The sequence below is a fragment of the Aedes albopictus genome, chromosome 3 (assembly GCF_035046485.1).
Source record: "Aedes albopictus strain Foshan chromosome 3, AalbF5, whole genome shotgun sequence".
In the NCBI taxonomy this organism is placed as follows: domain Eukaryota; kingdom Metazoa; phylum Arthropoda; class Insecta; order Diptera; family Culicidae; genus Aedes; species Aedes albopictus.
This window is the reverse complement of record NC_085138.1, coordinates 316429180-316454563: the sequence shown is the minus strand read 5'-3', so window position 1 is coordinate 316454563 and position 25384 is coordinate 316429180. Positions and strand designations below refer to the sequence as shown.

Here is a 25384-nt window from a genome sequence, read left to right as displayed (position 1 = left end):
AGTTCCTGGATGAAAGTCAAGTGGAGCTCTTGGAGAAGTCCTACAAGATATATTTGGAGAAATCCTAGATTTTTTTAGGATTTCCAGGAGGACACACCGAAGGTACTTCTGCAAGACTTCTAGGAAGATTGTCTTGAATAATCCCAGCAAGTTTTGAAGGAATCTCTGGAGAAATTCTTAGCAGAATCCGTAGAAGAATTCTACGGGAGGTATTGCGGTAAGAATGTCTGGAGGAGTCCTAGGAGGAATTGCTGGAACAACCACAGCAGGAATAGCTTGAGAAATCCAGCTGAAATTCCTGGATGAAGGCCAAGAGGAGTTCCTGTAGGAATCCCATGGGAAATTTATGAGAGAATCCATGGACAAAATATCTTGGATAAAATTCTTAGAAGGATTCTGGGATGTATCACTGTAGAAACCCCAGTAAAAATCCTAGAAGGAATTGCTGGAGAAACCCCATCAGATATGCCGGGGGAATTCAAAAGAAATCCTTGGAATATCTAGAGAAGTCCCTGCAAGAACCGGTAGAGGTATTCTGGAAGAATACATAGAGAAGGCCCTGAAAGAATCGCAGGAGGATTTTCTGAAAGAATCTCAGGAAGAATTCCAGTCATAATGCTAGGATAAAATCGTATAGGAATTACTACGAAGAATTTCTGAAGGAATTGATGGCAGAATCATAGGAGGAGTTGTTTGAGGTTTCTTGGAAGAAGGCCAAAAAGAGTTTCTGCAGCAATTCCATGAGCATTTTCAGGAGAAATCTTTGGATAAAATCTCTGGAGGAATTCCTGGATGAGTCCTTGTAGAAATCCCTGGTGGAGCGACCAAAAAAATGTCTGTGAGAATTCCAGGAAGATTGCCTGGAAAGGTTTTAGCAAAAAAAACCAGGATAAAGCTCTAGGAGAATCCGTAGCATAATTTCGGAAGTACCACATTCAGAATTTCTGGAAGAAGAATATTTGGAAGAACCGCATGAATTGCTTGAGCAGTTCCAGCTGGAATATCTGGAGAAATTCTTAGAATTCCGGGAGCTATCATAGAAGTAATTTCTAGAGAAATCCTAGAATCAGCAATGCCAGGGGTATCTTAAGAGAAGTTTCTCTAACAAATGCCTGGAGGAATGCCTACAGTTCTTCTTGAAAGAATCGGTAGAAGTATACTGGAAGAATCCCTGATGGAATCGCAGGAGGAATTTCTGAATGAATCTCAGGAAAGTTTCCCGAAAGTATTGCAGCAAGTAAGTATGCCAGGAGAAACCCTAAGAAGTATTTCTGAAGGAGTCCTAATGGGAATTACTTGAAGAACTTCAGCTGAAATTCATGGAGGAAGGTCAATAGAAATGCTTGGGGAAATCCCCTGTGGAATTTATGGAAGAACCTCTGTAGAAAATTGGATATATCCTTGAAGAAATGTATGGAAGAATCAATGAAGGGATTCTATAGAAAAATCTCAGGGAGATCTTCCGGGAGAATTTCCGGAAGAACTTTCCTAGTAGAATTCCAGAAGGTACCACAGTGAGAATTTTTAGAGGAACAGAGATATTGCTTGAAGAATCGCAGCAGGAGTTGCTTGAGAAATGCTAGCCACAATTCCCGGAGGAAGGCCAATATAAGCGCCTAGAGGAATTTCATGACAATTTTCTGGAAGAATCTCTGAATGAAATCTCTGCAAGAATTCCTGGAAGAATCACCGGAGGAACTTCTGAAAGGATCCCAGGAAGACTGCCTAATCAATTCCACCACAAATTCTTGAAGAAATCCCAGTAAATTTTTTTAGAGGAAGCCCTGGAAGAATTCCGAGAAGAATCATAGTGAGAATTTCCAAAGAAACCCTAGCAGAATTTGCTGGATCAATCTATGCGGAAATTTCTAGCATGTACAACCCCATCAGTACTGCCTGGAGTATCCTAAGGGAAGATTATTGAAGAAATATCGAGAGGAATCCATAAAGAGAGCCTAGAGAAATCATTGTATGCAGACGCGCCAACTTGGCCATATTATTGGGGGGGGGGGCAAAGCCTGGTTTTTCTGATTTTTTGTATGGGAAAATCAAAAAATCGTCAAATATTGGGGGAGGGGGGCAAAACAATGCTTGCCCCCCCTAAGTTGGCGCCTATGATTGTATGAATAGATACAAGTATTTTTGGAGGAATCTATGGAGAAGTATGTTGATTGTTCTTACTAATATCCAAAACGCCAAAACGTACAATAGTTATAAAAATAATTCCGGGTGTGCTTAAGTTTTGTTTAAATGTGCCATTAATAAATATTGGGATTATTATGTGAAGTTTTAAATTTTAGGTGACTGTCAAGGAAAAATTCTAGGGGGTGCCAAATTTGTACTAGGGGGTGCCAGGCACCCCTGGAACCCCCCCCCCCCCCTAGCTACGCCAATGCACAGAAGTCTCAGAAGGAAATCCTGGAGGAGTTCCCAGTTGAAAGGATCGGAGTTGGCATTTTTATGGTAATCAACAGATGACATTCCTGAAGGAATCGCCAGAATGATTTCTAGAAGAGTACTCTGATTAGTGGTGTAATCTACAGCTGGAATTCTTGAAAGAATCCCCAGAAGCACTTATTGGAGGAAATCCCATGAGGAATTCCTGGAGGAATTCCGAGATGGAATTGCTATGTTAACTAAAACGATCGTTGTGTATGAACTTTTAACAAATTGATTTTTTGCTAAAATAGAGACGACCTAATGAGACACAGTTTTCATTCATTCGCTTTACAAACGAATTTGACGTTTAACCGCTTTTGGGTTTTATTATTTTTTAACACAATTAGAGGTCACTGCCAACGGATTAGCCCAACAAAATCCTTGAGTGACAATCCAATCCACGCTCAATTTACCCCTTCTGTTACGTGTAAATGCCATCTGCAGCTTGTTCCAGAGTGCTCCAAAGCCAAAAGGCAACACGACATCGTCATTCAACCCACCACGGTCCGTCCACCCGCAAAACATCGTCATCGTCACCCCTCCTTGATCCGATGTGGGACGGGCGGAAATGAAATGCTTTCAATATCCTTTTCCGAGGAAGTCCAACTTCCTTTCATCTTGTCGGCTGCTGCGCTGCACAAGCCAGCCACACAGTCGTCGACGTCGTCGCCGGTGTTGTTCTTTCTGCCACTCTCTGATGGTGGATGTTGAAGTTCCTCGCGCGTACAAAATTGACTGTCGATTCCGGCAGAGAAACGGGATGTCAGCTGGCTGCCAATATTGAGGGAGGTGTACCGAACAGGCTATGTGTGGGACGAGGGCAACCAGAAGGAGCTAGTGGTACCGCAGAAAACATGCCACATAAACTCTGGTGGCATTGGCATGTTTGTTGTTGCATCGGAGCGGCAATGGTGCACCACAAAACTGTTGCATTCTTGCTTTGACGTTGCTGTTCGGATCTGGTTTGCTGTTTATTTTAAGAGCACTAACTATCGACCAGGGTTGGTTGCACTCCTTAGATATGAATTAATAAATCTCTTAAACAATTCTTTTTTGCATTTTTACGTCGCGTGGTAGTTATTATGTCCAAGAAAGTCAAGAATATTTTCATTACGTAAAGTTCCTAGGCCAACCGAGTATCGAACCTAGGCCCCTCAACATGGTGTTGCTGAATTTCCGTACGTTCTCTGCTTCGACTTTGATCTTGCAGAGTATGCGGGTGCTCCCGCTGAAGATGGAGACAGATTTCAGGTATCAGAAGGCCAATCAATGACTGCTCCATAAAGATTCCTGCCGGCATTCTTCTAGAAATTCTTTTCAGACTTCCCTCCAGTATTTCGCCGGGGGTTCTTTTATGAGTCATTGCAGAGATTCGCTCCGGGACCAAGGGCGTAGCCAGCTTTTCGGCTAGGGGGGGGGGGGGATTCGAGCACCCTTACACTGAAAACCACTTTGAAGAATCATATATGATTATAATCCTGAGGAATTTCCAAGATATTGCTTCAGGAATTTCTTAACAAATGCCATCATGAATTTGAATTTATCCAGCAGTTTCTCCAGAAATTTCTTTAATATTTTTCCAGGTTATTTTAATGTAGATATTCCAGCAGAAATTACCTTCGGAAAACTTGCAGTAATTCCGTTGGGAATACCTTCAGAAATTTCTTCAATAATTCCTCCAGAAGTTTTATTACGAATTTCACCATGCATTCTTTCGAGAATTTCCCCGTTTGAGAAGCTCCAGAAAATACTTTAAGAATTTCTCATCAAACTAAGGGGGCATCCATTTAGTACGTCACGCTAAAAATAGGAATTTTTAACCCCCCCTCCCCCTTTGTACGGGGTTTTCCTATACTTAACACATTGCTTGTCACACTTTTCAGAATCCCCCCTCCTCCCTCTGAGCGTGACGTACTTTGTGGATGCCCCCTAAGGTTCCTTTCCTTGAGGAATTCCCTAAGAAATTTTTGGAGAAATTTCTTCGAAAAATCCATTGAATTCCTTCGGAATTACCGGAAAAAAATCTTTGAAAATTTCTAAAGGAATTCCTTTGGAAATTCCTGGTGGAATATCTTTGAAAGTTATTAGAGGAATGCATTCGGAAATTTCTAAAGGAATCAATTAAACAATAATTTCAGGAATTTATTTCGAAAATCCTTGACAAATTCCACCGAAAATTCCTTGACAAATTCTTCAGAAATTTCTTGAGGAATTCCTTCATTTCTAAAGCTCCTTGAGAAATTCCATAAGACATTCCTTCGAGAGTACTTCTACGATTTCCTTTAGAAGATTCTTCGGGAATTCCTTGATGAATTTCTTTGAAATAGATTTAGAATATTCCTTGAGAAACTCCTCCGGAGTTTTCGTGAGGAATTCTTCCGAAAATTCCTTGAGGAATACCTTCAAAAATTCTTGGAGGAATTCACATGGAAATTTCTGTGAGAATTCCTTCTCAAATTCCTGAAGCAATTCTTTCGAAAATATTGAAAAAAATCCACTAAAAGTCTCATGAGGTATCCCTTCTGAAATTCCATAAGGAATTTCTTTAAAAATCTTTCAAAACTTCCTTGAAAAAATATTTCGGAAATTCCTGAAGAAATGCTTTTTGTGATTTTTTATATCCTAGAGGAACTCATTCGGAAATTCATTGAAGGATTCCTTTAAAAATGCCTTGATAAGGAAAATTCGGAAATTGTTAAAGGAGTTCGTGTGGAAATTTTTTTGACATATGTCTGAAATTCCTTATGGAATACCTTCGGAAATTTCGAGAGAAATAGTTTGATAAGTTCGTTGAGGATTTTTTTCGGTTTTTTTATAAATCTTTACGAAATTCCTCAAGGAATTCCAACGAAAGATCCTTGAGAAGTTTCTTCGGAAATTCCTCAAGAAATTCCTTCAAAAATGTATTGCTGAACTCCTACGAAAACTTAGAAACTTCTTCAAACAATCCTTCAGAAACACGTTTGGGGATTATGTGAGAAAACCCTAAGGAAATTTTTTGAGGACAACCGTCAAAAATTTTTGGAGGAATTCAATCGGAAATTTTTGGAGGTATTTCAAGACAAATCCATAAGAAATTTCTTTGGAAATTCCGGGAGGGATTTCTTTGGAAATTCGTAGAGGAATTCCTTCGGAAATTCAGGAGAAAATCCTTTGAAAATTCCAGGAGAAATTCCTTTGAAAATTCCTGGAGGAATTCCTACGGAAAGTCCTGGACAAACTCCTCCGGAAACTCATGGAGGAATTCTTTGGGAAAATCCTGGAGGAATTCCCTCGGAAATTCTTGGAGGAATTCCTACGAGAATTCGTGGAGGATTTTCTTCGGGAATTCCTGGGGGAATTTCTTCGGAAATTCCTGAAGTAATTCCTTCGGAAATGCCTGGAGAAATTCCTTCCTGAAATTTCTGGAGGAATTCCTTCGGAAATTCATGTAGGTTTTCCTTCAGAAAATCCTTGAGCGATTCCTTCGCAAAAGTCCTGGAGGAATTCCTTCTGAAATTTATGGAGGAATTCCTTTGGAAATTCGTGAAGGAATTCTTGGAGAAATTCTTTCGAAAATTCCTGGTGGAATTCCTTCGGACATTCATGAAAGAATTCCTTCGGAAATTCAGGCAGGAAATCCTTTGAAAATTCCAGGTGAAATTCCTTTGAAAATCCCTGGAGGAATTCCACCGGAAATTACTGCAGGAATTCCCTCGGAAATTCCAGGAGAAATTCCTTCGGAAGTTGCTGGAAGATTTCCTTCGGAAATTCCTGAAGGAATTCCTTCGGAAATTTTTGAAGGAATTCCTTCGGAAATTTCAGGAGGAATTCCTTCGAAAATTGCAGAAGAAATTTCTTTGAAAATTCCTGGAGAATCTCCTTCGGAAATTCCTGGAGGATTTCCGAGGAATTCCTTTGAAAATTCGTGGAGGAATTTCTTCAGAAATTCATAAAAGAATTCTTTCGGAAAATTTCTGCAGCAATTCCTTTGGGAATTCATGGAGGAACTCCTTCGGAAAATGCTTTAGGATTACCTTCGCAAAATTCCTGGAGGAATTCCTTTGGTATTTCCTGGAGGAATTTCTCCGGAAATTCCTCGAGGAATTTCTTCGGAAATTCGTGGAGGGATTCCGTCGGAAAATCCTTTAGAAATTTCTTGGCAAAATTCCTGGAGAAATTTGTTCGGCAATTCATGGAGGAATTTCTTCAAAAATTTATGGAGGGATTTCTTCGAACATTCTTGAAGGAATTCCTTCGGAAATTCCAGTAGGAAATCCTTTGAAAATTCCTAGAGAAATTCCCTTCAAAATTCCTGGAAGAATTCCTTCGGAAATTCCTGGAGGAATTCCTCCGCAAATTCCTAGAGTAATTCCCCCAGAAATTTGTGGAGGAATTTTTCCGAAATTTCCTGGAGGAATTTCTCCAGAAGTTCCTGGAGGATTTCCCTCGGAAATTCTTGGAGGAATTGCCACGGAAATTCCTGGAGGAATTCTCTCGGAAATACATGGAGGAATTCATTCGGAAAATCCTGAAGGGATTCCTTCGCAAAATTCCTGGTGGAATTACATCGGAAAGTCATGGAGAAATTCCTTTGGAAATTTCCAAAGGAATTTCTCCAGGAATTTCCGACAGAATTTCTCCTGGAATTTCGGAAGAAATTCTTCCTGGAATTTCAAAAAAAAAAATCCTTCAGGAATTTCCAAAAAAGTTTCTCCAGGAATTTCCGAAGGAATTTCCAATGGAATTTCCCGGGAATTTTTAAAGAAATTCCTCCAAGAATTTCCGAAGGAATTCCTCCAGGAATTTCCGAAATAATTGCTCCACGAATTTCAGAAAGAATGTATCCAAGAGAATCCGGAGGGATTTTTCCAGGAATTTCTGAAAAAATTCCCCTAAGAATTTCCGAAAGAATTCCTGCAGGAATTTCTAAAGGAATTCCTCCATGAATCTTCAAACGAATACGTTCAGCAATTTCCGAAGGAATTCCTCCCGGAATTTCTGAAAGAATTCCTCTAGAAATTTCCGAAAGTATTCATCCAAGATTTTTCGAAAGACCTCGCCAAGGAATTTTTGATGGAATTCCTCCAGTAATTACCGAACGAAGTCCTTCAGGAATTTCCGAAGGAATTCTTCCAGGATTTTGCGAAGGGATTCCTCCAAGAATTTTGGAAGGAATTCCTCCAGGAATTTCCAATGGAATTCGTCCAGCGATTTCCGAAAGAATTCCTCCAGGAATTCCTAAAGAAATTTCTCCTGGAATTTCCGAATGAATTCCTCTGCGTATCTCCAAAGGAATTCGTCCAGCAATTTCCGAAGGAATTCCTCCCGAAATTTCTGGAAGAATTCCTCCAGGAATTTTTTGAAGGAATTCCTAATGGAATTTCCGAAGGAATTCCTCCCGGAATTTCCGAAAGAATTCCTTCAGGATTTTCCGAAGGAAATCTGCTAGGAATTTCCGACGGTATTCCTCCAGGAATTTCAAAAATCATCTAAAAAGAATTTCCGAAAAAAATCCTCCAGGAATTTCTGAAGGAATTCCTCCAGGAATTTCCGAAGGAATTCCTCCAGGAATTTCCAAAAGAATTCGTCCAGCAATTTCCGAAGGAATTCCTCCCGGAATATCCGAAAGAATTCCTCCAGGAATTCCTAAAGGAATACCTCCTGGAATTCCAAAGGTATTACTCCCGAAATTTCTGAAAGAATTCCTCCAGGAACTTTCGAAGCAATTCCTCCAGGAATTTCCGAAGGAATTCCTTCAGGAATTTCCGAAGGAATTCCTCCAGGAATTCCGCTAGGAATTTCCGAAGGAATTCCTGCAAGAATTTCCAAAAAAAATCCAAAAAGTATTTCCGAAAAAAATCCTCCACGACTTTCCGAAGGAATTCCTCCAGGAATTTTCAATGACATTCGTCCAGCAATTTCCGAAAAAATTTCTCCAGGAATTTCCAAAAGCATTCCTCCAGGAAGTTTGGAAATATTTTGTCCAGGAATTTCGTAAGGAATTCACCTAAGGATTTCCTCACGAATTTCTCTATGGATTTATGAAAGAATTCCTCTAGGAATCTCCGAAGGTATTCATCCAAGATTTTCCCAAGGAACTGCTCAAGGAATTTCGGAAGGAATTCCTCCAGGAATTTCCGAAGGAATTGCTCCAGGAATTTCCGAAGGAATCCTTCAGGAATTTCCGAAGGAATTTCTTCAGGAATTTCCAAAGGAATTCCTTCAGAAATTTCCGATGGAATTCTTCCAGGATTTTGCGAAGGGATTCCGGCAGAAATTTTGGATGGAATTCCTCCAGGTATTTCCGAAGGAATACTCTCAGGAATTTTCGAAGGTATTCCTCCAAGAATTTCCGAAGGAATTCCTGCATACATTAAAAAAAAAATACGAGGATGCAGGAGAATTTTGTTTTTACTAGTCAAAAACAGCTCTGATCATCTAAGTTTTTCAGTTAAGTTAGAATAAAGTTGCTTGGTCAGGGGGGGGGGGGGCACGCCCCCTCCCCTGCCCCCCCCCTTCCCTGGCTACGACCTTGTCCGGGACTCCTCCAGGGTTCCTTCCCGGGTGCCGTCCTAGGACTACTACCAAAATTCTTCCCAGGATTTCTTCTGTCATTCCTTCGGGAATTCCTCCCGATATTTCACAAGGATTTTCTCTAGAAATTCTTCCAGGGATTTCTCTGAGTATTTCTCCAAGGATTCTTTCCAGGATTCCTCCTTAATTTATTCCTAAGATACCTGCCGAGAGTCCACTATAGGGATTTCTTCAGGGATCCCTTCTCTTGGGATTCCTCCAATCATTTCTTCTGGGATTCCTCTAGAGATTTCTTCTATGATTCAGTGATTTCCTCCTAGATTCTTTACGAGATTCAACTGAGTTTCTTTAATAGTTTTCTCCCGGAGCTCCTGTAGGATTTCTTCTCGAGTATTAATCAGGGATTCCTTCCAGGATTACTTCAGGGATTAGTCTCACCGTGAATGCTTCAGATGGTGTCTTTCAGAACTCATTTTATGAATTTCCAAAAATTTTTGGAAAAAAGTGGCCGAAATCTCCTTGATTCAACCCTGGTCTCAAGCTCGCAGAGGATCATCAGTGGTGGTGGTGGGTCAAGAGCAACGACAAATCGGACCACCACACCGCTTCGGAGGACAAGAGGACGACGAAAGAAACACCAATCTTTTGCAATGCAGAAAGATGTGCAGTGCACTGTGCAGTAGGTAGGTGAGTAGCAGTAGGGTACATGTCTGTGACAGAACTGCAAAAGAGACCATCAACAGTAGTGGAAAAATTCAATTTTGTTTCCTGTTATGCGCTCTGAATTGAAAACCACCTTCACCGGAATGGCTGCTTGGCGAGAAGCGACGACGAGGAGGCATGCAACCAGGAAACGGACCCCGGGGACCGAAGACCGACGACCGACGAACGACGACGAGTCCATCTGCGGAAGGAATTTTCTTGTGAAATTTTGTTAAAAATAATCCGGCGGGTGGTTGACAGGTAAATTGAATTTCAGTTTATGCTCTGTTGCGGTGAGCAATTTAGATGGCAGATGGTGGAATGCGCTCGGATTGGATGCTGCTGCTGCAGTAACGAACTGGTACTTTACTGTGTAGCTGGTACGGAATGGTTGTTTATGGATGCACTGCTGCACAGCAGTTGTTTCTCACAATCTCACCTTGAAATCAGGATCCGGAACTCGTCTCTTGAACGTGCCAACTATCAGCAGCGCGCCATCACCTACGACGATCATTCGACCCTGGGTTGATTGTCTGCAAATGAGGGAGAGAAAAGGGCGACTTATTAGGATTCTATCGAGGTCAAGGGATCATATGTATAATAGAAGTAGTATTTAATATACACGTGGCTATTCAGATGGAATAGTTCAGCATTATATCTTAATGGAAATCGCGTCTTTATATTTGGACATAGAATATTCGTGACAGCTTCACGATATGCGATTGCAAAAATGCACATTGGCAAAGAAGTCAAAAACTGCTTATGCTCATAGAACACTAAGCTTAGAATAAGATTGGCTTGGTGCACGCAATTACCATAATAAAGGGAATAAATATTGTTCCCCCAAAGGACCAATACTCAGCTGATTCTGCAAAATGCATACTTATAGAGCTCCAAGAGTTACTTCCAGGATTCATTCAGCAGTTCCTTGAAGACTCCTGAAAGGAAATCATGGACGAATCCTAGAGGAATCCCGGAAGGAATGCTGGAAGGATCTCATGAAGGAATCTAGGAAGGAACACTTCGAGGAGTACCAGAAGGATCTCCTGGAGGAATCTCACAAAAAAAAAGCTCTTGGGGGGATACCATAAGGAACTCCTGAAGGAATCCAACAAGGAAATCTTAGAGAAATTTCGGAAGGAACTCCTGGAGGAATCTCGGAATGGTCTCCTGGTTGAATTCTAGAACAATTCCAGAATGAACTCCTGGAGGAATCGCAGACAAAGCTTCTAGAGGAGTCCTGGAAGGAACTCTTAGATAAATCTCGAAATAAGCTCCTGGAAGAATTTCAGAAGGAACTCCTGGTAGAAACTCCTAGAGGAATCCTACAAGGAACTGCTGGAGGAATCCCGGGAGGAACTCCTGTAAGAATTTTAGAAGAAACTCCTGGTAAAATTCTGGATGGACCCAGTTAAGATGTTCTGGAGGAATTCCAGAAAAAAATCCTGAAAAATTACAGGAAGGAACACTTGGATGAATCCCAGAAGGAACTCTTGACAAAATTTTGGATAAAAATCAAGCCAGAGTTCCTCAAGAAGTGTTTCAGGTTTTTTTCTCTAGGAATTAAGAAATTTATCAAAAAGTTTCTTTGTAAAGAAATTAAAGGTACTCTGCTCGGCAATCATGCAAAAATTCTTCCTGAGATAATTTTAAAAATGCTTCAAAAATTTATGTCTAGGAATCACTCCAGAAAATTTTCAAGAATTTTTTTTTTCAGGAATATCCTTAGGTATCACCAGAAGTTTTCCGTGGATTCCTTTAAACAATCGTTCATGTATTTCTTAAGAAAATCCTTTAGGGATTCTTTGAAAAAATTCTTCAAGTACTCCTGCAAAATTCCCTGGAAGATTCTCAGAAATAATTCCTACAGGATTCTGTAAAAAATCCCAAGAAAAAAAAATCCTGACGGACCAGTAGCAGCAATTTCCTAAAATAAATCATTGTCGGAGTTTATACCGGAATCCTTGAAAAAAAAAACTCTTAAAGAAATCTCGAAGGATTTTCGAAAGGGTTTTGTAGCACTTATGAAGAAATTTTCCGAAAAAAAAAATCCTTAAGAACTCTGAAATTATGAAGAAGTGAAGAAATTTCTGAAGAAATCTTCATTAGAATCACTGGAGAAATCTCAGAAGATACTCTTGATTGAGGAAAATCTGAAAAAAGGTATTTCTTAATTATTTCCTGGAAAAACACCAGGAGAAACTCCTCGAAAAATGCTTGATGGAATTCATGGAAACGTTTATTGAATAATTCAAGAAAAAATATTGGAAAATCATTCAAAACTGTATAGATCCCAAGAAATAATTCCAAAGATTTCTAACGTAAAACATGAAGGAAATGCTGAAAAAATCTTTGTATCAACTACTGCTGAAATCTTTGGTGGAATTCCTGGCTGAATCCACGAAAGCAATAATGTAAGCATCTCTGAAGGAATTCCTGCTGAAATTTCTGGACGGATCTCTGAAAAAATCTCTGGACACATTTCTGCTTGAATGTTTAATGATTTCCCTAAAGTAATTTTTGGTTGACTCTTTGGTAGATTTCTTGAAGCAATATCTGTACAATTTTCCTGAAAAATCTCTGAAAGATCTTCTGAAATAAAAATACTATAAGAATTTATGAAAGAATCTTTGAACGAATTTTTAGAAGATCTCTGTAGAAAATACTGAAGGAATCCTTTGAAAAACTTCTTATAAATGGGATGAGCGAAAGTTTGACTGCTAGATCTATGTTCTAGGTTAGGAAGTTCGGCTTATCAGTCCTTGGCATGCTAGAACGAGAAACCCTCCCCAAAAGAATTTAATTTAAGAATAACCCTTACACATTTTCAGAAAGAACACATAGAAATCTACCTAAAAGAATTATTATTATTATTGGATTTATTAAGGAGATTTTTAGCCCGCGGCTGGTTCATCTCCAAAAAATAAAGGAAGTGATCTGAAGATGCCTTAAGGGTATCAGCAGATTACAGAGTTTTAGCAGAGTGGTTGCCATAAATCTAATTATTTCTACAAAAAATATACTGTCAATGTGTTTTAACTGTCCGATCTAGAAACTTGCTTGATTTTTGTGTGAGGCGGATTAGCTGTAAAAACAAAGTTTCCAAGGGTTTCGCGAGGGGAAGAGTGCTTGAAAGAGGTATTGCCTGACCACCTCTAGGTGGCAATCCGCCACCCTTTGTAGGCCAGGATGCCCCGACGTGAAAGAGAATAAAAGAGGGAGTAATCTGCGAAGTTACAAGTGGGGCTTACGACACCGGGATAGGGATCCCGGGCTGCCCAACCTAAAAGAATTCTTCGAGGAATTTCTGGAGAAATTCTTAAGTGTACATTTCAAGAGAGTTCAGGATAAACTTCGTAAGGAATCCCTGGTAAATTTCTGTAAAAAAAACTTCGGTAGATTTTTAAGACCGAATTCCTGGAGTAATTTTTGAGGGTGCAATGGAGCAATTTTGACAGAACAAAATAGAAGATTTCTTAAAAGAAACCTTGGGCAAATTAATGAACTTATGTCAAAAAGATTTGTTGAACCTGAGAATTTTCTAAAGCAACTTCTGGAAGAATTTCTGAAGAAGATTTTAAAAAATTTGATGGAGTCAATTGGAATTATTTTAAAGAAATTCTTGGTGAAATTTTGTAATGAATTCTGTTTTTATTTTTTGAAGGAATCTCTGAAAGCATTTCTTAAGGATTCCGTGAATAACTGCCTATAAAAATTCTAGTGCGGATATCAGTAAATTCTCTGAAGGAATTTCTAAGAAAATTATAAAAGCTCTTCTAGAGGAATTTTTGAGGAAATTTATGAATGATCCTCTAGGGGAAGTCCTGAAGGAAATTCTTGAAAAATAACTGAGGAATCCATGTAAGTTGTTATAAAAGAGTTTGCAAAAGAAATCCGAAGAAAACCTTGTGAAATGTATGGAGAATTTTCTAAAGGAATTTGTGGAGTTGTTTTGAAAGTACAGGAACTGAGGCATTCCATTAACGATGTTCTGAAAGAACTTTCAGAAGAAACCCCAAAAAATGTGAAATGTAAGTATGATTTTATAAAGGAATACAAGAAGTAGTTTTGGAAAAAAATCAAGGTAAATCCTACTAACGAAGTTCAAACATCAATTTTTGGCCTATTCGTTAGAAAACTAGGGAGAAAAAAACCTAAAGAAATTATGAAGTTTCTAAATAAATCCATTAAGAAATCTTCTGAGGTATTTTGGGAGGTTGTTTTTTAAAACATTCCTCCGAAGATTTTCTAAAGAAAACGCTAGATACCCGACTAGAAGATTCTAACAAAAATATAACATAATTATAACAAACCATGATATTTATAACTCATTGTAATATAATCATGTTTAACATATTTGGTGTCTTTTTTTTAACCAGTTCATTTATTTGGGGCTCAATCGCGTTTAACGCTTTACGGAGCCAAAACTCATTTTTTGTATTTTATGTACAAATATCATTCTTATACAACATAGTTAGTACGGGACGGAGCCAGGATACTCGTGGCAGCTCGAGATTAGTGGGTCACATATGCTTTTAGGATGGGCATGGTAAGGACTGGGGCATATTTGGTGTCACACGAATGCAACATAAGTGGTAAAGTGTCTTTAATAAATATTAATATTAATATATATTTGGTGTTTAACCTTCACGTACCCGACCCCGACAACTCATTTTCAAAAGGCTGACATTTCGTGAATTTTCATCCGATTTTTTTGAAATTGCCCTCAATCGATCATAAATTGTTGCTAGTATTTTATACTGGCCATGCAATATCCGGAACCATTCCGGGGATATTCCGGATTGTGCTGGGGTCAGGAAGTTGGGGTAGGAAAGCCAAAATGGGTAAAAACTAATTATTTAGTGAGTTATTTTGTTAGAACCATCGATTTTCAGCGATAACCAGATTAGAATAAGTTGACCCATCCGGATCACTGTGACAGATTCCGCGGGGCCTCATTGGGGACACTTCTTATTTTCAACCTAAACATGCCGTGCGACATATTAATCTTCATGATTTCAAATGACTGAGTCAGAAACGATAGACTGGAGTCTGTATCAACTAATATGGTCACCCCGGAACATTTAGCACAGGTTCCACGGGGGTGTCATCGGGGACATTTCTGAATTGCAACCAAAACATGCCGTGAAACGCATCAATCTTCATGATTTCGAGAGAATGGGGCAGAAAAAAAATGACTGAAGTATGTATCATCTGATGTGGCCGCTCTGGAACACATGGAACAGGTTCCGCGGGGTCCTCTCAAACACAATAACACATAAAATAATCACTTTTAGCCATTTGGCAAAACAGATTCCTTCCCCACCTCCTGACCCCTGTACAATCCGGAATATCTCCGGAATGGTTCTGGATATTACATGGCAACTTGAGTATAATAAACTAGCACCAATTTTATGATCGATTGAGGGCGACATCAATAATATCGGATGAAAATTGACAAAACGCCAGCATTATGAAAATGAGTTGTCGGGGGGTGGATACGTGAAGGTTTAAAATATTATAACTCAATTGTATCATATTATGTTAAAAATGTTGTTCAATAACTCATGGTGGAATAATTTACTTTTGATTGTTTGACATTTAGAATATCATTTTAAACAATTGTATCAAAATATGATAGAAACTAGTTTTCTTGAAGCTAAAATTTATATCATACTGTGTTATAATTTGGATCTTATTATAACAAAATAGGATATAATTTTGATAAGACCGGCGTACTTTTTGTACCAATTTAGGTAATTTTAACATCATCCTGCATCTAGTTTATAACGTAATAAGTTATATAAAAAAATATAACCTCATAACATAGCCGAGGCCCGTGGCGTAGTGGCTACACGTTTGCTTCATAAGCAGATGGTCATGGGTTCGATCCCAGCCCCGGCACTTTCGTCAGTTGCTCTTTCCCTCTGAGAGCAGCTGACACTGACCCTCTTCTGAGCCAATGCACAGTGGGAAAAAATAGGTGTAAAACGGGAATAAATTCAATATCTCTGTTCAGAACGGATGGATTCGAATAAATGTTTGACACAAACTGCATAAATCTCTATAGTTTCAGATAAGAAGGACGTCATTCACCGCACGATGTTGGAAATCAGTGTTATAAGCTCGTTTTACCCCGCTCTCTCTTTTCCTCACCTTTTTGAGAAAATCATCATCTATTCCCGACTGGCGTGCAAAATGAACGACTTATTTAACTCGTATTTTCGTAAAAACTTCCATAGTATCGGTAATTTGACATAAGGTTGGTCCTGCTCTTATCGATTGCGTTCCACTCCGGGCAGAGACGCATGTAAAAGTTTAAAGAAATAAGGGATATCGGGGTTATTTGAAGATATTTCAAATTTTAGGGTCGTGCGGTGATTCAAACCAGTTCCATTCGATACTACGCAAGTTTTTAAACCAATACGAATTAAATAAATCATTTATTTTGCACTTCAGGATTTTTCCAAAAAGGTAAAAAAGCAAAAAATAATGCGGTAAAACGGGCCAGTTAACTGATTTCCAGCATCGTGCGGCGAATGACACCCTCCTTATCTGAAACTGTAGAGATTTTTACAGTTTGTGTCAAAAATTCATTTAAATCTATCCACTCCGAGCAGAGACATTGAATTTATTCGCGTTTTATACCTATTTTTTTCCCATTGTGCAATGGCTCAAATGGACCCGGATACTTAAAAATAGGCGAACGGCAACTCATAATGGACCCCCAATCGGACTGGGAACAAGAACAACGAACAGCAAAACATCAGCTTCCTCGTGCTCATCATTCTACCATGATAGGGTAGAAAGTGAAAGCAACGCAACGGCAACCAGTTGGATATCGTACAATTAGAATAGAAATACATTTAGGCGCTGTTCAAATTGTAAATACAGCTTCCAATTGGAATCGCTCACGCAGTGCCCGAGTGAACAATAGAGCTGTAAATTAGGTTAAGTGATTGAAGAATAAAAAAAAACATCATAACATAATGTGTTATAAACTTGATATATTTTTCTAGTCGGGTATGCTTGGAGGAAGTTCTGAAGGCATCAATGGTAAATCATCCAAACAAAAAACAAATCCTCCAACGCACTTCTTGAAAAATTCTCCAAGAATGAAGAAATCACTAAAAGATATCTCAAGAAAATCACGGAGGAATTTATGAAACGTTCCATGAAAGGTCTGCCAAAATAACCTTCTTGGAAATTTCGGAGAAATATTTGAACTGATCATTTTAAGAAACTGAAGAAAACTCTATAGAAAATTTTCAAATGAATCTTTGGAAGATTTATATGATGAGCCGGTAGAGGAATTGTGGGATAATCCTTGAATAATTTTTTGATGAAATCCCCGCATGAATTTCTGAATGACTCACTATTTGTTTTTCCACTTCCAATTTTTATTTTATTTTTAATTTTTATTATTAATATTTTTTTCTTTTCTTTCTCAATTCTTAACCTCGAAACAGCCGCGAGTACTTCGGCTTCCCAAACTAACATAGTATTAAGGCAGTAATAAATTGTTAAATGTAAACTCAATGTAAAAACAAAAGATTTCGGCTCAGTTATGCCCCGCCCGAGCCTTCCAAATAAACGAATAATAAAAAAAAAACAATTTCCCAGAGTTTGTTTTTTCGTGCGTTATTTGCAAGTGCGCTCATTCTGGAAGATACATTTTTTTATGTCAAGAACTGGTTACTTTTCGATTAACTTGTAGTAATTTAGATGACGCCACTGTTGCAAATGCTGGTTACGGTTATGGAACTTTGCATCTGATGTAGAAAGATTAAAGACAAAAAGACACAGACACGTTTAATGCTTCCAGTGAGCTATTTGCTCTTTGAAGGAAGCAGACAACGGACTAGCATGCAACGCCCAGTGGCACAGCCGAAAACTTTTCCTGACAGCTGCGGTGGGAATCGAACCCGCGCTCCTTAGCACGATGCGACTAAAGGCTTGGTGACCTTAGCCGCACGACCACGAAGCCACACAAAGATTACCAACTGAACTGTGAAATCAATTACATCTATGAGGTGATTGTAGCCTGGAAGTTGAATGGGACGCAGTCCCTACTATTGGAGTTCGAGTTCATCGACAACGCGAGGCTGTTCCGAAGACTCGAGAGGAAAAGGTAATTGCGGCTAAGAACTATCAGTTGTACGTAATACATTAAAAACTCTTTTTCTGCATGTTATTTTGATGAACTTTTAATTATGCACCTTTTCTAAGCCCTGCATAAAAAGAGGGAGAGCTACTAGGCACCAATATTTTGAAAATGTAATAATGACGGTCACTATGGCAACGACGGCCAGAGGACGTTCATGGGGGAAAGCAAAAGGAGGTTGCAGGGTCGTTTCAGGATATTTCAGAGCATTACAAAGAGATCCCCGAGCAGAGGAAAATATCAAAATAATAACAACGGAATCACAAAACCTGTTTTTATATCTCGGTTTGTTATTATTAACTTATTAAGTCATCACCGTTCCATAAAATGTTCTGTCGGGCAATCTTATTTTGTTATGATCGTGCTCTTGGTATATTTTCTTTAAATTACATTTCAATAACATGTTTAGTTGTAGCACAAGTTCAGTTATTATTGTGTCATTGAGACTAGTACAAATATTTGATCATTAATATTACAACATAACTAGCTTTGCAATCAAAACTACACCATTCGAGATTTTCGTTGTTCACAGCATTCCGTGAGGAAATCTAAGAGAAAATATTATTTTGTCATCAGTTCCTCTGACATTACGTTACAGTGCCAACTTATCAGCCTTTTGTTTTATAAGCACTTTGAAAAGTATACCTGTTTTTTTTTGACCCAGTTTCAGTTAGATGAATACGAAAATAGAGAGTGTAATAGAGTGTTAGCCATTTTATGAAATATTTTGCTCAACTGGTGGAATTCAACGACGAACAACACATTTTCGACAAAAATGTAAAAAAATAAGTCATCAAGAACTCCATTGATTATTTTTAGACATTTTATTTTTATTGATTTCACTGCATCGAGCCCACTTAGATTAACTAGGATAAATGTGTCAATCAATGAGGTAATAATCTAAATTAATCTTACAAACAATGAACCACTTAATAAAGGGTTTCAAAACGGTAGTTTTTCATCGTTAGTTGTTTGGAAAATAAACGAGAACTATTGTTTGTCTCTGTTTTCGATAAGAAATCGCTTGCGACAACAATAGCGTTCCAATTATGAATGAAGCATTTAACAATAGATCCTATTGTTGCGTATCCCATTGAATGCATATGGGACTTTGGAGGAGTTCCTATCCGCAACAGAAAAAAAGCAAATTTTGTTTTCAGATTGTTATCAATAACGTATTCATATAAAAATTTGTTATTGAAATATTTTCAAAATTCGCTGTTATTAAGTTGTTATTGAAACTAACAAAACATGTTATAAAACAGGTCTTCCAGGAACATTTTTTTTGTTATAATATTAGTTATTTTGCCGCTTATGACAGGCAAGATTATAACAGGATATGTTATGTAAATAACATGAAAATAACTCTTTCCGCTACTCAGTTATTTTTCCAAAATAACACATTTTATTATGCTGTTGCTATTCCCTTCTGCTCGGGTCTCATAAGCATTTCAATGGTGTTTAAAGAGTCCGATCAAAGAGCTCCAGGAAATCTCAATGGCAATTCAGGGGGTCTCATGGGTTGAGATTGCGCGAGATTATGGGAACATTGATTTTCGGAGTAGATTCCCGGGGCGTTTTCGCTGGTCTGACGGGGGCTTTGAAGAGTATCAGAGGATTTTTGATTTTTGACAATCCCGAGGGAGTTTTAGGGAGTTTCAGGTGATTTCAGAGTTTTTCAGAGGTGTTACGGAGGCGTTATGGTTGCGCTACGAAGACGTTTTTAGGGGTTTCGGAGGGTCTCTGGTTTGTACATGGGGTTCGAGGGGGAAGCATTTCAGAAAGTTTCAGCAGATTTGAGAGGCGTTTTCAGGGGTTTTGGAGAGTCTCAGGTGTGTTACATGGTGTCTGAGGGGGTTTTAGGGGGATTTTGGAAGCTTTTGAAGATGTTTCCGTTGGTTTTAGGGACACCTTCATTAAAGCCCTTGAAATCTTTCGAAACGCCTCTGAAATGCCTTGAAACACCTCTGGAACATCCATAACCCCATTGAAATGCCCTTGAATCCCTCGTTGTTGAAAGGCCCCTAAAAACCTCTTTGATTTAAGCGTCCTATGATACGATCCTTACCTGAAAAACGTCGGCCTGACGTATTATACAATAATACATAGAACTAACCACTTTTTATTTGAATTCCAACTAATGGGGCCTTGCTAAAACGAAGGTTATGAAATTTTTACCCCTCCTGACCCAGACGTCCACCGGAATAAAACTGTCCTCTTGGCTCCAAGTTTTGAGGCTCCCAGCATAATTTAAACTACAACTAATAATGAAGTGAACTTCAAAATTTCATTGAAAAATATTTGCGTTTTTGCAAGCGGTTTGAAATTTTGTTGTAAGCCCCATTGCCTACGGGTTAAGGATGTTACAAGGGGTTTGAGAGGCGTTTCAAGGCATTTCTGAGTCATTTTAGACAATTTCAGGAGGTTTCAGGAACAATTTAAGGGCGATCCTAAAACTTTTAGGGGCGTTTGATAACATGTCAGGGGCTTTTTAATGGGCTACTGGAACCTATTAACAGCGTCCAAAAAGGATTAAGGGACTTTTCAAATTGAATATGCGTCTCAGGGGGTTTCAAGAACACCCCCTAAATCAAATGGCATCTCAGGGGCGTTTCAAAAGATATCGTGATGGGGTGTCAGAAAATCCTCTGAGACTCCCTGAAATGCCTCCAATTTTTTTCTGAAGCCCCAAGTTACGCAACGCTTCTGAAAACAGCTTGTAATGCTCTGAGACTTCCTGAAATGCATCCGAAACTCCCTTAACCCTCGAGCAGTCGCGTCTTCGACTACCTGCAGCGACGCATCGCTCACGTTGTGTACCACAAGCGTGCATTTTTCATGGTGCGTGTACAGGGTGCGGCAGGAAAAAATGCGAAAAGTTCGAGGAACTATTACACGTTAAATATGGAATATATATGACTATTTTTTCATGACAGTGTATCAGTCAATGTCTATATTCTAGCACTGCAAAATAAAAATAAACATATTTGATGTTTAACATGTGATAATGTAAGCATAATAAGCGGGTATCAATACACTGCGCGCCCAATGGTCACTAAACAAAATGACTATAACAGTAAAAAATAGCTTAAATTCGATGAACAACCAGACCACACTGATCCAGAGCCACGTATTTTATATACTAGATGAAATAAGTACATATATTTGATGATATTGTAGAGAAAAATTAAAAAATTTGTTTTATCAGATACGAAATTCAGCGACCTGTGTACTTTTCTGCGGTTTGAAAATTCTGATTGTCTTCAGCTTCAGGCGCCACCTTGTAAAGGTTAGTAACCAAAATGGGAAAATTTTTAATTAACTTTTCCGAAAACTAGCCTATTAGAGATCATGGAACGTTGAAACATAGATTGGTTAACGTCAAATGGACGAAAACAAGGTTTGACGTTGAAAAACACTTTCGCATTTTTTCCTGCCGCATACTGTACTCAGTACACGAAGTGGGTCTTAACCCGCTCCCGGGTTAAGACCCACTCGGACCCCTTGTAACGCACGTGAAACTCTCGGAAATTCCCGAAAACGTACACGTAACGCTTCTAAAGCCCGTCGAAAATCCTCTGAAATTCTCTGCAATGCTTTCGAAAACCCCTTCAGACCCCCGAAAATCTTCCACATCGTCATTCTGTGTGGCATCCATGGCATCTGATCAGAAATCTACATCTGCGACCGAAAAATCCTCTCTACTACACTGAGAGCTATCAACAATAGTATCTGCAATAGCTCCATAAATTACACAAGTTTACAAAATAAAATGAACGTCGTGAACTTCTGTCAAAGACCAAAATTTTTGAAGCACAATTTAGTGCTGATTTCGAAACCGACCTTCAAAAAATTTTAAGTAGAACAGTTTTTGAGTTTTAGCTCAATATTGAGTCTCACAACTTTTCAAAATATGTAATTTACTAAAATTCAAATATATTGCGTTTTGTTCAACCAATTTTAAATCTTTTTTCATCAATTGAAAGCTGAATACAATACCATTCAATTATCTGAATACAGGTTTTGCGTCAGATTGATGAAATTCTAGATATTGGCGTGCTTTAGGGACGATCTTCTTAAATTTTAGCCAAATTCCCAAAATTTTTTGAAGAATTGTATTTTTCTCAATAAGAAAAAACCAACTTAAAAATTCTTTCCCGACGTTTAGTTGACATATCATATGTAGGCGAGTTACAGTAAAAATTTCAGCTCAATCGGAGCATTGATTACGGAGAATGAGATGTTTGAAGTGAGCGACTTTGCTTAAAAATAGAACAAAAATCGATTCTAAATCATCAACCTTGTATGGAAAGTCGAAAAAATTCCGCTCTACTGTAATTTTTTTCTTTCGCGTTTTCGAACTCAGGGCATGATTCTACACCAAAAATGATCATCAGCTTACCGAGTTCAAAAATGCTGTAAACTAGTGTTATCTTTACACAATACATATTATTGTAGGACGTTTCATACCATCGACACTTGATAGAAAATACTGGACAACGAACACAAGAATTCAGATCTTATCATTTTTACTGCTGTCAAAGTAGTGTTTTATTCCGAACTTGTAAAACAGTGTAAAGTATCCTTCCCGTGTACAACACAAATAAAATAACTTATTGCGTACACCTCAATCCTGTGTTATATCACTATACCGTGTTGTAGTCGTCATCACCATCATGATGATCCCCATTTTGTGTGACAGACAAGACAAGCCTTAAAGTAAGCAATGCCTCGCTTATTGTCAGTCAGTGTGCGGTGCGGTGCTGCGGTGGTGATGCGTCTCCGAGGAGCAAACGACGACTCAACGATGGGAATAACTTTTCTCTCACACAGTTACTGCCGTCATGAACGTGACGAGCGAGGCAACAGGCGACGAGGCTTTCTGCTGGTGAGGCAGGATGTTGGCACACCCCATCTCTTCCCTGGGAAAACTTGAGGAATGGCTAAATTATAAATTTATTACTGCGGGTTGTCAAACTTTGGATGATACGACACCACCGCTGCCGCATCCCCCTTGTCAATCGCGCGCGCAGTAAGACCACATTCATACTGCGTATTGTGGTGGGGCGATATTCACCGGATGACAAAGAGTGAACTCAGGGAAGCAGGAAGACGACTGAAGTTTGATTCTTCTGACATCTGCCGGGGGAGTAACGATTATTGCTGCGGATGGCAAAGAGTCTTGGAAACTTCCGGACGCTCGTGATGGAAATCGATTTTATTGTTGCAGAAGACTTTCGGAGAAAGGTGAAAGTTTTTGTCGGGATAATACTAGTTTTATATTGTTTCATTGCAGATGAAACAAATAAATATAGGAACTGTGACATAATTTTGTGTTTCGTGGCATCCGTCAACTTCCAAGGTGCATGGTGAGAGATATTGTTCGCTTTTGATTGGTGTTTCTCGGTGATCAAAGTCATATCAAGATGATGAGAGATATATTACTTTTGATGTAGTGACTGTACCGCGGGGTCAGCTATGAGCATCTCGGATGATATGCGGTCAACCCATGGGGCTCTCTTTGCATTGAATGATATGGCTTCGATTTCGACACAGGTTCATTTACGCTTATTTTCAGGCTGTTAGTTTGGCTTCTAGTGTTTTCGCTCACTTAATCCCGCTTTGTAATTTCTTCGCTTCTCTATTTTACTTTAGGTGTTATTTGTGCATCATAGTTTTCTGGTTATGTTGCTTTCACAGATTTTTTCCTATCGGTGAAGCTGTTTTTGACGACGGTACGTTGCTCCTCTATAGAGCCACCATCCAAAATGTTCACAAACGATTCTTAAGCTTATCGACGAAGGAGCTAATCACAACCCTTAACTGACGGTCTTTATCATCAGATGATCCAGGGAAGCACTTGTGAGGACCAGGGTAATGTTTGATTAACCATGCAAAATTGGCTGGGTTTAAACATGTTCCCGCAATAGCGTTTTCAACGGTCTGAAATCAGTAATCAACGAGGAAGTCAGACCTGAAAGTGATCGGTGTTAACTCGTCCACCCTGAGCTGGTGTCAAAATCACGACTGTGTCATAAATTTTCTCCAGATGGTCTTCGCCTTTTCCGGTCAGATATTCCTTCATTACGCCTTAAACCTAGGTAGTGTAGTCTCATGGCAGCCTCGGCCGAACAGCCCAACCACACAGTTGGTGTCAAATCATGATCATTATCCTCGCGTTTATCTTTTTCTCGCTACACGACACATGACTTGAATAAGAAATGGGCGTCCCCCACCTTCGCAGTTTCTGAGTTTGTATTTTTTTTTTCTTTCTACCTCATCACAACTCACGCAAGCTTTCGGTTTATTTTCTTTTCCCGTTTCTTGGAGAAGGGGACTTTCTCCGAGCTACAGCGAGGACGCAGAAGGTGGACAGTGTTATTATTTATGTCTGCCTGCTCATGACTTTTCTTGCCTTTACCGCCGTTATCGTCGTTCCGGACTCCTCGAAAGGAACCAACAATCAAAAAAGTACATTTATCTATGTTTCACCGACAAAGTGACCTCATTTCAAAGACATTCTCCGGTCTTGGGGGTTCTTTTTCGTGCATTTTTTCTTACAGTGCTTTCTCGATTTTTACGCTCTCGTTGGGGTTTGCGAATTTCAATCGACGATGGAGCTCCGCCTTGTAGATCCAGTTATGAGACTATCATGCACGACATATTTCTAGAAGGCATCTGTTAATCAAGACCTGCAGCCCTTGTGTCTACTGATGCACACCAAATTTCACTTGGGTACAGCAACACATGTTTCATCTAACTGTTCTTTCATACCAACATTTTTTCAAACTCCCAAAAAACAGCAGGAACTTCTTTCCTCACCAAACCTTAAGGTTAACCTTTCATTGCCGCCAAGCCCATCGTTTCTATCACCTGCAATGGAAGAGTTTCGGTATTCACATGGATAATGCGAATCGTGCCGAGATGTCGGTTGCGTGGCCAACACTTGAAAAAAGTGTAATCAGTTTTGTACCTTTTAATTCCGCCCTATTTTGCTTATCCTCTGACAGATACGCGTATTTCGACTACCACTTGTAATCTTCTTCAGTGTCAGTTATCCATGGAGTGTCACTTCTTTCAAGAGTCAATGGACGCCAATCTTTTGCCTTTCAATGGCAGGACGATCCAGAGCTTTTAAACTGAAATTTTATGTACTAATGTGCATCGCCCTTGAACCCTCCCCACTTTTGGTGATGTGCCGAAATAGCTGGCTTGTTCCTTGTTGTCCGATTTTCTTCGGTGAACACGTCCAATAAACCTAGATCTCCTTAAGGTCTCCAATATGTTCGCTTCATAAGCGGATGGTCATGGGTTCGAACCCAGCCCCGGTACTTGTAATCGTCAGTTGCTATTCCCCCCGAGAGCAGCTGGCACCACCTGACCCTCTTCGGAGCATGTAGCTCTAACGGACCCGGAATTTGGATATCGGCGAACCGCAACTCATAATGGACCCCAAATCGGACTGGAAAAGGAACAGCAGCCACACATCAGCATCATCGTGTGCTCATCATTCTATGGACAGGGTAGAAGAGTGAAAAAAGCACAATGGCAACCTATGGCAAC

The 25384-nt window shown here is 39.3% G+C and overlaps 1 protein-coding gene across 1 annotated transcript in view; it reads right to left on the bottom strand.

The window, feature by feature from the left end:
* The window catches only part of LOC109433256 (uncharacterized), a 363056-nt gene that overhangs the window by 59829 nt on the left and 277843 nt on the right, over positions 1–25384 (bottom strand). The window contains exon 4 of the mRNA XM_062842555.1: positions 10097–10190. Within this exon, the coding sequence (XP_062698539.1) occupies positions 10097–10190 (94 nt within the window). The remainder of the gene's footprint in view (positions 1–10096; positions 10191–25384) is intronic.